This window comes from Sus scrofa, chromosome 12 (genome assembly GCF_054392235.1).
Source record: "Sus scrofa isolate SSC_HxYL_T2T_F1_AM1 chromosome 12, Sscrofa_HxYL_maternal_Yorkshire_Landrace_v2.0, whole genome shotgun sequence".
NCBI classification, from domain to species: Eukaryota; Metazoa; Chordata; class Mammalia; order Artiodactyla; family Suidae; genus Sus; species Sus scrofa.
The window spans coordinates 42941732-42957193 of record NC_139394.1 but is presented as its reverse complement, the minus strand read 5'-3'; the positions used below and the strand labels follow the sequence as shown (position 1 = coordinate 42957193).

The window sequence follows — 15462 nt, the reverse complement described above, 5'->3', positions numbered from 1 at the left end:
ACCTCCTCAGGTCATGAAGGCCACACCTGTCAAGCATCAGCCAGCCTGTCCCTGTCAGTGCTGTGGTTGGCACAGTTGGGGCTATGGCTTTGAACTGGGGAGACATCTATCTGTGGGTGCTGGGAGCTCGTGACCTCTTGCATCTCGGAGGGGCTGGAGAGTAGGTTTTGTGCCCAGACAATTCCCTCTGGACTGGACACTGAACTGGGGCAACTAAGCTTATTCTTGTCTGAGTGTAGGACATCCTGGATTGGAAAACATCCCGTACCTTTTTCTACTGGCGGCTGAGGCGTCTCTTGCTGGAGGACCTTGTCAAGAAGAAAATCCACAATGCCAACCCCGAGCTGACCGATGGCCAGATCCAGGCCATGTTAAGGCGCTGGTTTGTGGAGGTGGAAGGAACAGTGAAGGTAGGTGGGCGCCCCCAGAGGAGGCTCCGTGCTCTGCTCCTCCCCCGCCCACTTCCAGCTTGGCGGCAGGCCTGTGGGCTAAGACTCCCTGGCCTCAGGAGCAGAACGGCCTAAGCTGTTTCCTCCCCGACAGTAACACGGCTTGTTAGAAGGGGTGGTACATTCTTTGTAGCTCGCTTGGCCAGCCGGCAAACCTTTCTGAACACTTAGTATACACCAGACGCTGCACAGGCCCAGGGACGTGGCAGTGGGCGAGGCGGACACTGCTCCTGCCCTCACAGGGCTCACATCAAGGCAGGGAGACAGATTCAGCAAGAGGTCACATACAGCAGTGGCCGGCATCAAACAGTGATCCCAGGGCATCCCAGGGAAGAGGGACCCCAGGCCCACTCTGTGGGAAGGGGGAGCAGTCTGGGAAGACTTCTAGAAGAAGTAAGGTCTCAGCTGACCTGAAAACAAAATGGGAAATGGAGCAGAGGTCAGGGTTGGATTGCGGGATGGGAGGAACATTCCAGGCAGAAGGAATGGCATGTCCCAAACCGGCCAACAGGGGCAGCGTGCATCCGAGGAGCTGCAGGAATTTCAGGATGCCTTGGGGATGGGGATGGTGGGGGCTGTGTGGAGGGGTTGGGACTGAGGTGAGTGGGGAGCTTTTAAGTGGCAGAGTGCCGCTGTGTGATGTGTGTGGTGGAGAGACCGCTGGGGGCTGTGTGCAGGGAGCTGAGGCCTAACAGGAGGGGTGGTAATTCAGGCAGCAGGTGCCCTGCCTCCAGCTACAGGTCTCCTGACCATATCTGAGCTGGAAGGAAACGTCCAGCCTGCAGGGAATCAGGCATCCGGTGTCTCCAGGGGGCGCTGTCACAGGAGGCCCAGTCCTGAGAGCAGTGCCCACTGTCTTGGGTCCTTGGACTCGTGCCCCGGGGCCGGGGCAGCCAGGTACCAGCATGTGCTCCTGGAATTGTGGGCTGCACAGTCCTGGGAGGATGGGAAGAAAAAGTTGGGACTTTTATTTGTATTTATTTTTTACTGAGAAAGAGAAAGAAATCAACCTTTATTAGTAAGTATCTGTATTAAATCATACATCATATATACATTTTATCAGGCTACTCATAGTATGTGCTGGAAATAGACTTGTCTCTTTGCCTGAAAGCTATGTGAGCAGAAACGGTGACAGCTGGCTTGGAGACTGGACAGCGGGCTCTCCAGCCTCCTGACAAGTGTTGCCTGAAGTGTCTGCCGACCCTTTTGGGGAGGGAACTCCAAGATCTGCCATCAGTTTTAAAGTCAGTGAGTCGGGTACTTCCAAGAGTCACCTCGAGGTTAAGTCTGCCCATTTCTTTACGACTGAAAAGCTTCTTTGGATAAATATTTCACAGAGGTGGCGGGGAGCGCCGCCTTATGCAACACTTGGTTCAGGTTAAGGTCAGTCTGTGGCATCATAATTGAGTGAGACAATTTTGTCCGTGGCTACTGGCAGCTTGCAGGGAAGTTGGCATTGAAAGTCACGCAAGTGTAAAATCAGAGGTTGTTCTCTAGTTAAGAGCGACCGGCTAGGTAAATGGAGTGTGCGGCGCGTGTGGCCAGGACAGGCCCGCGCCGCCTTCCCCCCACATTAGTCACTAATGGACATGCACAGCCTCCGTGGGCGCGAGGCCGGGGAGGAGGAGCCACTTCCCTCGGAGCAGGAGGCCAGCGCACGGGCCTTCAGTTGTCCCTTAGCGTCCAGCTCCCTGGAGACGGTGTGTCTGGAGAAACAGGTCGTCGCTTTCTCTCTTCAATGGAGAGATCGTCTGTGCCCACTCCTGGTGGAGGCACCCTGGCCCTCAGCGCAGGAGGGGAGGCCCGGGGCTCTGTCCCCATCCCAGTCTACAGGAGAGCATCCCTTGAGCCTCCAGCCCTGGGGGAGGGTGGAGGAGAGAGGGGAAGGGTGGGTGACCCCACCATGAGGCTTTGAGACCTCCTTGTAGATTCTGCGGGCCCAGCAGCACCCAGTTCAGTGTGGGGTGGGTGATAAAATCCCCAGCGCCCTTGAAGAAAGAAGCATTGCAGTGCCCAGAGGCCACCGGCTGCCTGCGAGGGGCTGGCGCAGGCCACTCCATGCTTGGGGGTAAGGGTGGGGAAATGGCTGAAAACCAGAATCATCGCCTTTCCCAGGTTCTTCCAACAGGGCCAGGGATGATGTGCTGTGCCCCCAAGAGCAGGCTGCCTCAGTCTAGACCCTGGCTTTGCCCCAGGAAGTGACCCGCTGTTGCGCACCGTACTTACTGGTAGGGAAGCTCTTAGTGACAGGCATCTATTAGCTGTCCTGTGTGTTCTTTTTCTCATAGAGAATATTTTAAAAATCTTAATCCTGAAAAAGATTCTAGGAGAGAAAATTTGAAGACATTGTGATGTTATGTAACGGAGCAGTGTAACTCTCTCGTTTCCCTTAGAGGAATCTGGTGCCATGAGTTACAGGACTCTGAATCCATAGGGACAGTCCTGCTGTAGGAAAGAGTAGGGTTTATGGTTTGTAGTTTCACTGCAGGCAGAAGAGAAGCATCACCACAGCTCCCTTGAAAAATAATGATTTAAATCAGGCTGTAAGGACAACAGGCATGTCTGTTTCAGGGCCGTTTCCTCTCCTGATTCTCAGATGTAGAGTCACTCCAGGCCCTGCCGGACCATTGAGTAAGGAGGGCTTACAGCAATTCCCTGTGTTAGAAATGGAACTTTCCAAAAAGGTCATTTAGATTTTGTAAGATAGACTAATTACTACATACAGTTAGTGAGCTGAGTGGTCCAGAGATACTTATCCACTGATGCAGAGAGGGATAAAGTGTCTGCTGAACATGTAAGGCCCTTGTTGTGACGTTTAATTACTGATATTTTATTGGTATTAAAGTGTCCTGACTGGGATGAGTACAGGCGGGTGTCATGGGCCCAGGCCTGTCGTGAGGTTAGCAGCCCAGCATTTCACACGTGATTAAAATCCACAGTGGGAATAATCAGCCACACTCCCAGAATTTTAAGGAGGGAGATGATAACAGCATGGGGTTGGCCCGTCCTTCCGGATGGCTGGAAGGATGTCTTAGAACTGTTCCATGGGAGTTCCTGTCGTGGCTCAGTGGTTAACGAATCCGACTAGGAACCATGAGGTTGTGGGTTTGATCCCTGGCCTTGCTCAGTGGGTTAAGGATCCGGCGTTGCTGTGGCTGTGCTGTAGGCCGGTGGCTACAGCTCCAATTGGACCCCTAGCCTGGGAACCTCCATATGCCTCAGGTGCAGCCCTAGATAAGCCAAAAAAAAAAAAAACTGTTCCACGAGGGCAGACAAGGGGCTTTGGACTCTCTAACCCTGGGCGGAGGAAGCACACTCGAGCCAGTAAGAGGAAACCCTCCTGGTCTGTTACCAAAGCCCGTGGCACTGTGGGTGCCCGTTCATTCCTGCTAAAAACGCTATGGCTAGGATTGCCAGCCCTTTGCCTTCGTGTACTCCGTGCTGTGATGGAAGCTTGATCGGGGTCTGACTTGGTGGATGTCACCCAGTCGTATTTTGAGTGAACAGATCTTTCATGTGAGGGGCCTGTCTTTTCAAAAACTTGAAGTGTGTTGATTTAATTCTGTCTGGGAACTTTTAAAAAATGTTTAATTTAAACACCTAGCATATTCTGTGGCTGTAGGAAGGGTAGGCAGGAGAGTTTTCTCTGGAGGGCGGCTGGCTTTCCAGTGTCGAGTCTGAGCACCGTTAGAAGCAGGCATCTCGTTAGCTAATACATTACACCAATCAAGGAGAGTTATCTTAAGCCACAATTAATCTGCTCCCTGGCATATGTTGATAGGAAAGCATCATGCTGTTTCTTAATTAAAAGCAAACGGATTAAAAATGATTAATAAGAGTATTAAATATTCTCCTAAACTAAAGGCTTTGGGATTCTTGGGTAAATCTAGTTGTTGTTTTTTTTTCCATTCTAAAACCCAAGAAGCATGCATTGTTTTATTTTCTCCTCCCCCACCCCGTCCTCCCAGGCGAGGGCATGTGCAGAAGCCCCAGTGACCAGCAGGTCGGGGCTCAGCACAGTGGTCGAGAGGCCAGGGGCATCCATCCGAGTTGGGGTGCAGGAGCTGGCACGCAAGAGTTAAGATGCCACACTGTGGGGAAAACACCACCACCACCACCCTGTCCATAGAGATTGATGTGGTACCTCCTTTTTCTTGGAACAAAACGCTCCCCTGCAGTTCAGCCTCAGGAGCTCCGAGTGGTGGGAAGGCTCGCCTCAGTCCACACTGTCCTGGCCACCCTACCCCGACCAGGGAGCTGATCTTTTATCAGTGATTACAGAGATGCGCAAATTTGGGGCCAGAAAAAGAACCAGACAAAAGCAGCAGAAAAGGTGCGCTGCTGGTCCTTAATCCTGGGGCTCCTCGATGCTTTGGCTGTGAAAGGCTCCTTCAGAATTGTTGGAAATGTAGGAGTCAGTTACATGACATGAAATGACCAGCCACAGTGAACTCACCAGCCAAGTCAGAGAGGTGGGAAGGGAGAGTCGGAAAAGAAACCTTCACTTTTTTTTTTTTTTTTTGGTCTTTTTTTGTCTTTGTTGTTGTTGCTATTTCTTGGGCCGCTCCCCGCGGCACATAGAGGCTCCCAGGCTAGGGGTCGAATCGGAGCTGCAGCCACCGGCCTACGCCAGAGCCACAGCAACGCGGGATCCGAGCCGCGTCTGCAACCTACACCACAGCTCACGGCAATGCCGGATCGTTAACCCACTGAGCAAGGGCAGGGACCGAACCCGCAACCTCATGGTTCCTAGTCGGATTCGTTAACCACTGCGCCACAACAGGAACTCTGAAACCTTCACTTTTAAAGGCCTGAAACAGCGCCCAGTTTCCCGTGTGATGCCTCCTGCAGGGCATGAGAAGGTTTCCTCCACTTTGCAGGCCCCGAGTCCCAGCCGCGGCCCTGGCTGCTGGCATCGGGGCTTCCAAGCCCAGGAGCTCCCTAACGCACCCACCTATTAAATTACAGCGCCAAACTCATTGTCATTCTGACTTTGACTCGGTTAGTGATAACAGAGGAGGATAGCGCACCTTTAAATGCCGAGCTTTGTGTTTAATTACCCAAACAAAATGACATAAATATGAATGAGCCCTAATGGCGGTACTTGGTTTTCCGGAAACCATTAACAAAACGATTCCTAAATGATTTGTAAAGAAAATGAGAGGAGAAGAGAGCCAGGAGAAGGCTATTAGGTTTCTAACACACTCCTGAATTATTATGTAGTCAACTACCTGGGAAACGCTCAGCTAAATGATCTTGAAAAAAGGAGGCCAGAGGAGGTTTGTTGAGACTTTCTGGGTGATGGGCGTCTTGACCCTTTGCAAAACTCTCACAAGAAGGGAACCGGGGTTTAGGTCTCTGCCCTGGTGGCTCTCCTGGGCGCCAGGGCCTCCCTGTCCTTGGGCCCTGCCGGGCTCTGGGGCGGGAGACCCCCCCCAGCCAGGCTGCTCCCCTGCTCCCCGCTGCACCTGAGACTTAAATTTAGGAATCATGTCTCAGTTTCTCAAAAAGCACGTTTCATTTTTAAAACACCAAGTAAACAGCATTTCCCTCTCAACCAGCACTTTACTCAACATGTGGTCAGGGTACGCAATTCCCGCAGCCTCTGTGGAACAGGTGACAGACGCCTCGGGTGAGCACGGAGCCTCTGGGGAACCCAGGCAGATGCTTCGAATGTGCATCTTGTCCCAGGAGCGGGACTGGGATGATGAGGACAGCTCCTGTCTTGAGACCTATTTCTTCCTCCTCCTCCAAAGCCCAAGTGATGGGGAACACGGATGACTCTGTTCCCTGAACAAGCATTTGTGGTGACCTTTCCAGACGCCGAGTCATCAGAGGGTCCAGACTGGCCTGGCCCCTGGTGTCTGACCAGGCGATCTCTGCTTGCAGGCCTACGTTTGGGACAATAACAAGGACCTGGTGGAGTGGCTGGAGAAACAGCTGACGGAGGAAGACGGTGTTCGCTCAGTCATAGAGGAAAACATCAAATACATCAGCAGAGACTACGTCCTCAAGCAGATCCGCAGGTGAGAGCCGCTGAGGGGGCTGCTTGTACAAATGGGGCTCAATTCCCCGGAATGCGAGATTTAGGAACAAAGGGTGAGGCAGTTTCCCTATCTGTCTGAGACGCTGGGGTTGACCCACAGATAAGAACAGAGCCCTGAAGCACAGTTCTCTCTCAGCTGCTGGGCCCCAGGGGCACTTCAGAATCGCTGCTGGATGATGGCTTCGCTCACTGTGCCCAACTATTAGCTCCGAATGCAGATACTGGGACTGAATGATTCTGTGAACAAAGCTGATTGCACCCTAGTTTCCTGGGAAACTACCTCCTCCCTCCCGGGCCACGAGCAAGCTGTGTTCTCACGTCCCCGCCTCCTCCATAGGCTGGGCAGAGCAGATTGCCGGGGATGTTTTTAAAAACTTTTTATTTGAAAACATTTCACTTACAGAAAAACTGCAAAACTAAAAGCAGTACAAAGACCAGCGCTGTACCCAGATGTGCTGGTATTTACACTTTACCCTACATGCTATATCATTTGTGAATGTATTTGCTCTTTCATGTAATTTTTTTCTGAACCATTTAAGGGTAAGTGACACACGTCATGGTCCGTCATGGCTCATCATGGCCCTTTACCCCCACATACTTCCGTGTGCCTCTGCTCAGAGGGATACTCTCTTACCTAACCACAGTGAAATGATTAAGTTTTATAAAGTGGACATTGATAGAACCATTTATCTACATCACTACTTATAGATCATTGTTCGTTTTGAGTTTGATGTTTCCTCGTGATTAGATTCAGGCTCTGCTTTCGCAGCCAGAACATGACATCCGTGATGGTGTGGCCTTCAGAGGGAACCACATCTGGAAACGCACGACGTCATCTGTCATGTTAGTTTCCGTCACCTGATCAAGCTGTGCCTGGACTTCTCCACTGTGTAATTCCTGCTTGTCCCCGTGAACCTAATAAGCAATCTGTGGAGAGACACGCGAGGCCGTGCAGGTTCCTGCTCAACAATATTTCCGCCCAGAGTCGGCACCAGGGGCGGTTCTCACCCAGGCCAGTTGTTACAGTGAGATGGCAGAATGGTCACGTTACACCTCTGGCACGCCCTGCGCAGTCTGCCATCACCACCCCAGTTCTACTGCAGGCCGAGTCCCCTCTCCTCCTTTTCCTACAGTCCTCACCACTGTAGCCCGATGAATGTTTTTTCACTGATTCTTTTTTTTTTGGGGGGGGTCTCTTTAGGGCCGCACCCACGGCATGTGGAGGTTCCCAGGCTAGGGATGGAATCAGAGCTACAGCTGCCGGCCTACACCACAGCCACAGCAACGTGGGATCCAAGCCACATCTGTGACTTACACCACAGCTCATGGCAATGCCAGATCCTTAACTCACTGAGCGAGGCCAGGGATCGAACCCATGTCCTCACAGATGCTAGGCAGGTTCGTTACTGCTGAACCACAGTGGGAACTCCAGTAATTTGTAATTCATCATTTTGACACCCCAGATGTCCCAGATTCAGCCAGTGGGAGCACCTTCATGCTGGTTCCACCATCTTGGGGACACGCCCCCCTCGGTATGGGGTTTTGAGGTGACTTCTTCCCTTTCTAACATAGCAGAATGTTTCGGGTTCATCTTGGGGACACGCCCCCCTCGGTATGGGGTTTTGAGGTGACTTCTTCCCTTTCTAACATAGCAGAATGTTTCGGGTTCATCTTGTGCCCACCTTGCTGCTGGGGACATTTTTCGTGTAGGAAAGAAGTCAGGTGACTGCAGTGGCCGCGTGGCGTCTGGGAGCAGGCTTCTCGGGCAGGTCTGAAACTGGCCTGAGGGAGGCACGGCCGCCTTCACCATCCCCATCTTCCCCTCAGCTTGGTACAGGCCAATCCGGAGGTCGCCATGGATTCCATCGTGCACATGACCCAGCACATCTCACCCACTCAGCGAGCAGAAGTCGTCCGGATCCTCTCCACGATGGACTCGCCTTCCACGTAGGAAGAGCCTCCTGCCCACACCTGCCCTGCCTCAGGCACAAAGGGCTCGAGCTGCCTTTTACAACTGAAGCCACTGTAATGAGACAGCATAGGAGGCCCAGCATTGGAATCCAAGTGGCATTTTGCTTCCCCTCGAATGTTTTCAGGTTACGCACAACATACTGGGATGTAGGGTCACAGAGCCCCCGCTCCAGCCCGCCGGTCACACCCACCGCCCCGTTCAGTATTTATTACCCTGGCTGTGACTGCGTCCCCTCTCCTTGCCCAGGACCTAAGAAGGCAATGAAGGGTACACACGTGTACCGTGAGGTCTTACTACACAGAGGCAGGGCTGCCCTTCCGTCCTGCCGGCCCCTTGGTCCAGCCCCAGGACGTGGGAGGTTGTCACCGCCCACGCTCAGCCCTGGCCCCGTGAGCCTGCGGCCATCGGCAGCAGAGGAGGACTGGGGACCAGGTGTGGGGAGAGGAGGAAGCCTCGAGTCTGTTGGTTCTTTGCCCCCCACTCAGCCCAGTACCCACCTAGGTACCCAGTTTCACCACCCCAACGTACTGTTTATCAACAAAAACTGGAGCGTGAAATCTGCAAGCTCCCTGGAACTCAGAGATGGGGGTAAAACTGAGTTCCCAGACATGGAGAAAGCTTCCAAGAAAGAGACCATTTCACTGTTGTTGACTGGGGGTCTCGGCCTTGGGTTCACTTCACTTGGAACAGAGAGACGGCTGACTTGCCACTGCTCGGCTAGCTGAGGGCCTGGGGGGCAGAGGGGGAGCTGGGGAACCGCCCTGCCCGTGGCTCCTCATCCCACAGGGGAGGGCAGGCAGTCTCTCTAGGATGAGCCAGGTTGTCACTATGGAGCCCGGAGCTCTGGTAGTTACAGGCGCTTAACAGCGCCTACAGGGCTGTCACCTCCGCCTCCCGACCTCACAGCTGCTCTCCTGCCTGCTTTGGGGCTTGTCTGTTCCTTGAATGTACACAGACAGCAGGCACAGGCGGTCTCCCCACAGCCGTGGGAAGGAGCCCTGGTGACACCTGCGCTCTTGGCGTCAGGAACTGGCCTTCCTTGCTCTGGAGCAGCTTCCAGGGAACACAGACCCCCAAGAGACAACCCCATCATGGTGCTGCTGTCTTCAAAGCTCCCGGGTCCTTCCCCGGCCAGCGGCAGGGCCTCCTCGAGGGTGATGGGGAGTTGATTTTCAACAACCAGTTTACTCAAGGAAAGAGCTTACTGACTGTCCCGCTGGTGTTCCTGGAGCCGGAGTGGCAGGTGATGGGGCTGGAGTAGCATCCGGTCCCTGTGGTGCAGCTAACTGCATTTGTCATGGTGACCAAGGGGGAGCTCACAGCCGTCTGAGCAGAGCACTGCCAAACCCTGCAGCTCCCACACGAGACAGCACTCCGCCCGCTTCTCTGGGACCTGTTTGCGCAGATGGGCCAGGTGTGGCCGGACTTGCCACCACCTGCCCCCAGGGGCCCGGAGCCTCAGCCAGGCTGCCCCGGTGTGGGGACGGCACCACCCAAGGGGGGAAGGAAAAGGTGAAGAACAAACCTCAGTCCAGGAGGAACGTCCAGTGTTGCTGGCATTTGCTTATCTGCTAAGAATTGGATTCGTCTTTGACCGGGTTATTCCTCTACACATTTCTACAATAAATAAAATCCCACACACCTCCAGGTGGTACCAAGTCCTGTGCTTGCCCCGGATCGTCAGAGGCTGGGTGGGCTACACTTGTCCCCCACCCACCCCCAAGATTATGACACAGGAAATGAACACATTTCCTCTCTAGACTCAGTAGTGCTCACTCCCCCGCCCCCGGAGCACCTCACTTCAGGTCTTACCTGGACAGGGCTCTTACCTGTGGACAAGCCGGAAGGAGCCACAGAACTGGAGCGCTCTGCTGCCCCACAGCCCATCACACACGCCAGGTCCTGAGGCAGGAGGAGGGTGAATGCCAGACGACCAAGACTCCCTGAGCTGGGATCGCCGTGTGGTCTGTTCCCCTCGGTCACAAAGCAGCCTTCACTGGTCTCATGGAGAATTTGATGGACACACAGCCTGAGGAGCAAAGACCTTCAGTCCAATGTATTCTTTTCACGTTTTGAAATAAACCTCCACATTTGTAGAAGAGTCACTGTGTGTCACTTCAGCCCACACCCACTGTGATCAGGGGAGCTCTGGAGGGCGAGCCCTGCCCTGGCCCAAAGTAGAACCACTGTGAGGACGGGGGGCACGTGGTGCTTCTGCCCGAGCCTGGACCGTTTTCAGGTCCAGAGTCCTTTGGGGGCCTGGGCAGTTCCATGGGTCTTGAAGTAAACACAAGGATTTAAACCTCTTGCTTTGCACGATTTGGGTCAAATAAATAGCAAACCGTTTTCCGAGATCAGCTCAGGCCCCTTTCACAGCAGAGGTTTTAGTTTCTGTGAATAATTTAGCTACTCCGTGGCTTTTGACCACTAACTTTGGGCACAAAAAGACACCAGGGGCAGGAAATGCACACTTGTGTGCCTTCAACCCTCTGCCTCAATGTCTACAAATCCACGTGGCTAAAGCAGGAATGACATTTACAAAGAAAGGTGGGAAGGACGCACCATTTGATGAGGGGGGATTTCCTTCATCAGTCTTTCTTAATAAAAGAAAATTTTAATGTTTATCGGTATTTGGAGTAGTAAGGAAAAGATTGAACAGCAAGGGTTCTGTGATCTATCTGGGCCCGCCTCTCTTTCCCCAACTGAAAAACAAGAACACAGGGATGACTGCCAGTGTTCAGGCCCATCAGAGGGAGGCCCTTCCCAGGCTCCTTCCCATGAGCGAGACTCAGCACCAAGCTGTGGGGAGAGGCGTGGAGAACTGCTGAGCTGGAGGTAAGCCTTCATCCGAATGCTGGCTCCTCAGTGTGGGCACAAGAAGGTAAAACCCAGGCCTGTCCTGACCCACATGGAGAGGCAGAAAGTTCCAAGGGCTGTGTGAGGCATGGAGACAATTAAGGGCCTGTGGGCAGAGAGGAAAGTAAGGCAGCCACCACCATTTGTAAAGGTAGTCAAGAGACACTAGGAATGCTGGCTAGGAGACAGCAGTCCTCTGGGGAAGGATGGACAGTGAAATCTGAAAAACAGCAAACAGGTACCAGATTACAATGACCTTGAGGTGCTTGGCCAAGAAACAAGGTTATGTTCCTGGAGATAATAGGACACCTTTGATGGTTTGAAGGCATGGAAAGACTGGGTACGGAGGTTTATAAATCAGTCTAACTGAATGAAAACAGCCTTGGATACCAAGAAATCTGGCTCCAAGCTCAGCTCCATGTGTCTATGCCCTTGAGATGGAGGGGATACCCAGGAGAGTAAGCCCAGACCACCCAGGAGGCACAGAGATAGTAATGGGCAACTGTCAGCTAGTTTTCAATACTCCAGAAATCCTACACACCCCTCAGGCGGGGGACAAAGGCTCACCATGCCACTGTTTTTCTGAGAACTAAGAGGTTTACCCACCCAGGAAGCGGTACTGGCGATCTCATGCTGGCCAAAAGCTCCAATGGGCAGTTAATAATAGTAAATAATGGGAACAGGACTTCATAAATGCATTATTTCAGTAAGAGAAATCTTCCAAAACATGGGCTCCTCTGAGGTGGGTACAGGGCTGGAACGATTACAGAGCCTCAGCTCTGAGAGGACTTGGAACCACCCAGTGGGCTCAGCCTGTTAGGAACCGCAAGGAGATGAGACAGACGGTAGCTCCAAGAGGGTTGAATGATGGGCCTGATCCCAGACATTCTGATTCTGACTGGCCTTTTGGAGTGAGCAGGGGTCAGGGGTGAGGAGAGATGGAAACAAGGACACCCAGGCCCTGAATTAGGAAAACGCTAACAGCATTCCTGCCTATACTAACAAGTACTTGCATAGCCATGTGAGGTTACAAGAAGATGTCTGCATCCTACAAGAGAGTCTTCAACCTTGAAGACATTATGCAAATGACACATTCTGTCAGATACAAAATGGGAAGTATTGTATGATTCCATTTATATGAGGTCTCTAGAATTATGAAAGACACGGAGATAGCAAGTAGAACAGTGGTTACTAGAGACCATAGGGAGGAGGAAATGGGGAGTTCCTATTTAATGGGTGCAGGATTTCAGTTTGGGATGATGGAAAGGGACAGTGGTGACGGCTGCATAACAAAGTCAATGTACTTAATACTTAATGCTGCTGAACTATGCATTTAAAAACTGCTGAAATGGTAATGTTTATGTTATATATATTTTATCACAATAAAAAATTCTGGAATTATAATGTACAATAATGGACTTGAGCTAGAGGGACTCAATAGTAGATTCAGGAAGGCAGAAGAAAGAATGATCCAATGTGAAGAATAGAGAGAAAGAAGAATGAAAAATGAACAGAGCCTCAGAGATCCATACAATATCAGTATAACAACTGAGTGTATTGGGAATGCCAGAAGGAGAGTAAAGGGCAGAAGAAATATTTGAAGAAATAATAGCTGAAAACTTCCAAGATGATGGAAACCAATCTGCAGATCTAGGAAGCTCTATAAATCCCATAAACACAAAAAGATCAGTACCTAGACACTACAGCCAACCTGTTGAAAGACAAAGAAAAACTTAAAAGAAGCTGGAGGAAAACAGTTCATCATGGATAGAGGAACAAAACAACAAATGACAGATAACAGCAATGGAAGCCTGAAGGCAGTGGGCTGATAAATTCAAAGTGTTACAAGGTAGTTATTTAAAAAATAACTAACAACCAGGAAACCTATACCCAGCAAAACAAAGACGAAATAAAGGCACCCTACTCCCCACTCCCAAGAGCAAGGAATTGCTAGAAAACTTGCTTTACAAGAATTAAAGGCAGTCATTCAGGGGGTTCCAGATGGTAACCTGAATCTATACAAAGATATGAAGAAGCACTTGAAAAGGTAAATATGTGAGTAAATATAAAAGACTGTGTTTTCTCTCTTAAAAGATATAAAATCACATAAAATTATATTGATGTATTTTGGGGTTATAGCACATATAAATATAATCATCACACAAGGGAGAAGAAAAATCAAGCTACATTAGAAACAAATTTCTATATTTTATGAGACATTAGTTTTTATCTCAAATAGATTGTAATATGATCCCTTGGACAGCTGCTAAGAAAATAACAAAAATATACAGTAAGTGCAAATCACATATCTAATTGGAAGTTAATATGCAGAATATATAAAGAACTACAATTCATCAGAAAAACTCAAACAACATGATTTTTAAATGGACCTACAACTTCAAAAGACATTTCTCTGAAGATTATATGCAAATGGCCATCAAGGATATGAAAAGATGCTCAATCAATGTCACCACTCATTAGAAAAATGCAAATCAGTCACAATGAGGTATCACCTCCACCCATTAGGATGGCTTCTATCAAAAAAATGGAAACTAGTGTTGGCAAGGATGTAAAGAAATTAGAACCCTTTGCACTGCTGGTAAGATTACAAAATGGTGCAACCACTATGGAAAACAGTATGGCAGTTCCTCAAAAAAAATTAAAAACAGAATTACCATATGATCCAACAATCCTGATTCTAGGTATATATCCAAAAGAATTGAATGCAGAGGATGTTATGCCTAGTGAAATAAACCAATCATGAAAAAACAAATATTGTGTAATTCCTTTTATATGAGGTATGTAAAGTAGCCGAAATTCATAAAAAAGGAATGTACAGTGGTGGTTAATGGGCTGAAGAGAAAATGGAGAGTTATTGCTTGATGGGTATAGTGTTTCAGTGTTTCACTTTGCAAGATAAGTAAAGTTCTGGAGATCTGTTGCACAATGATGGGAATATAGGTAACTGTACACTTTAAAATGGTTAAGATGGTACATTTTATGCATTTTTACCTTAAATTAAAAAAATAATAAATACATACAAAAGACAAATCCTGGAGACGGTATGAAGAAAAGGGAACCCTCCTACATTGTTGGTGGGAATATAAATTGGCATAGCCACTATGGAAAACACTATGGAGCTTCCTCAAAAAACTAAAAATAGAGTTGCTATATGATCCAGCAAGCCCATTCCTGGGCATCTACCCAGACAGAATATAATTCAAAAAGATACATGCACCCCTATATTCAAAGCAGCACTGTTCACAATAGCCAAGACATGGAAACAACCTAAATGTCCATCAACAGATGAGTGGATTAAGAAGATGTATATATACATACATACAATGGAATACTACTCAGCCATAAAAAGAATGAAATAGTGCCATCTATAGCAATACGAATGGACTTAAGAGATTATACTAAGTGAAGTCAGAGAAGAATATCATATATCACTTATATGTGGAATCTAAAATATGACACAAATGACCTTATCTGTGAAACATAAAAGACTCACAGACATGGAGAACAGACTTGTGGTTGCCAAGGGTTAGGGGGTGGCGGAGGGATGTATTGGGAGTTTGGGATTAGCAGATGCAAATTATTATATAATAGAGTGGATAAACAGCAAGGTCTCAACATATAGCACAGAGAAATATATTCAATGTCTTGTGATAAATCATAATGGAAAAGAATATGAGAAAGAATATATATACATATATATATATCACTTTGCAGAAATTAACACAGCACTGTAAATCAGCTATACTTCAATAAGGTAAGTTTTTTAAAAAGAAAACAGAAATTGAGGGTAAAAATGCCATTCTACCATTTTTTGGACTTTAACCAGTGTTCCAGATATAATCAAACTGAATTAATGGCAAATAAGGTTAAATTCTAACTTTTGAGAATACAAAATTTACTTAAAATAATTTCTGCACTAATTTCTCAGCACACCTAAAATCCTTTATTTAATCATGACAAAAGGAATAACTATATATAGTAAATATGAAAGGACTAAATACTCTAATTAAAAGGCAGAGACTGTCTGGATACCAAAAAACTCACCTATGCTGTCTACCAGAAACTTTCGATTCAAAGACACAAATAGGGTTAAGAGTAAAAGCACATTGGCAAAACAC

General features: G+C 49.1%; 1 protein-coding gene and 1 long non-coding RNA gene across 42 annotated transcripts in view; one reads left to right on the top strand and one right to left on the bottom strand.

Annotated features, from left to right (window-relative positions):
- The window catches only part of ACACA (acetyl-CoA carboxylase alpha), a 293326-nt gene extending 282758 nt beyond the window's left edge, over window positions 1-10568 (top strand). For 29 of the 41 annotated variants that reach the window (XM_084982960.1, XM_021066236.2, XM_084982948.1 and 26 more), the window contains 3 exons: window positions 240-410; window positions 6339-6475; window positions 8323-10568. In XM_084982960.1, the coding sequence (XP_084839086.1) occupies window positions 240-410; window positions 6339-6475; window positions 8323-8446 (432 nt within the window). In that variant the 3' untranslated portion in view covers window positions 8447-10568. 41 annotated transcript variants of the gene reach the window in all.
- On the bottom strand, window positions 6858-15254 carry LOC146398231 (uncharacterized). The gene is made up of 2 exons (XR_014821357.1): window positions 8178-15254; window positions 6858-7422 (listed from the first exon to the last, which is right to left on the bottom strand). It is a non-coding gene; the product is annotated as an uncharacterized LOC146398231 (long non-coding RNA).
- Between the last annotated feature and the right edge of the window lie 208 nt (window positions 15255-15462).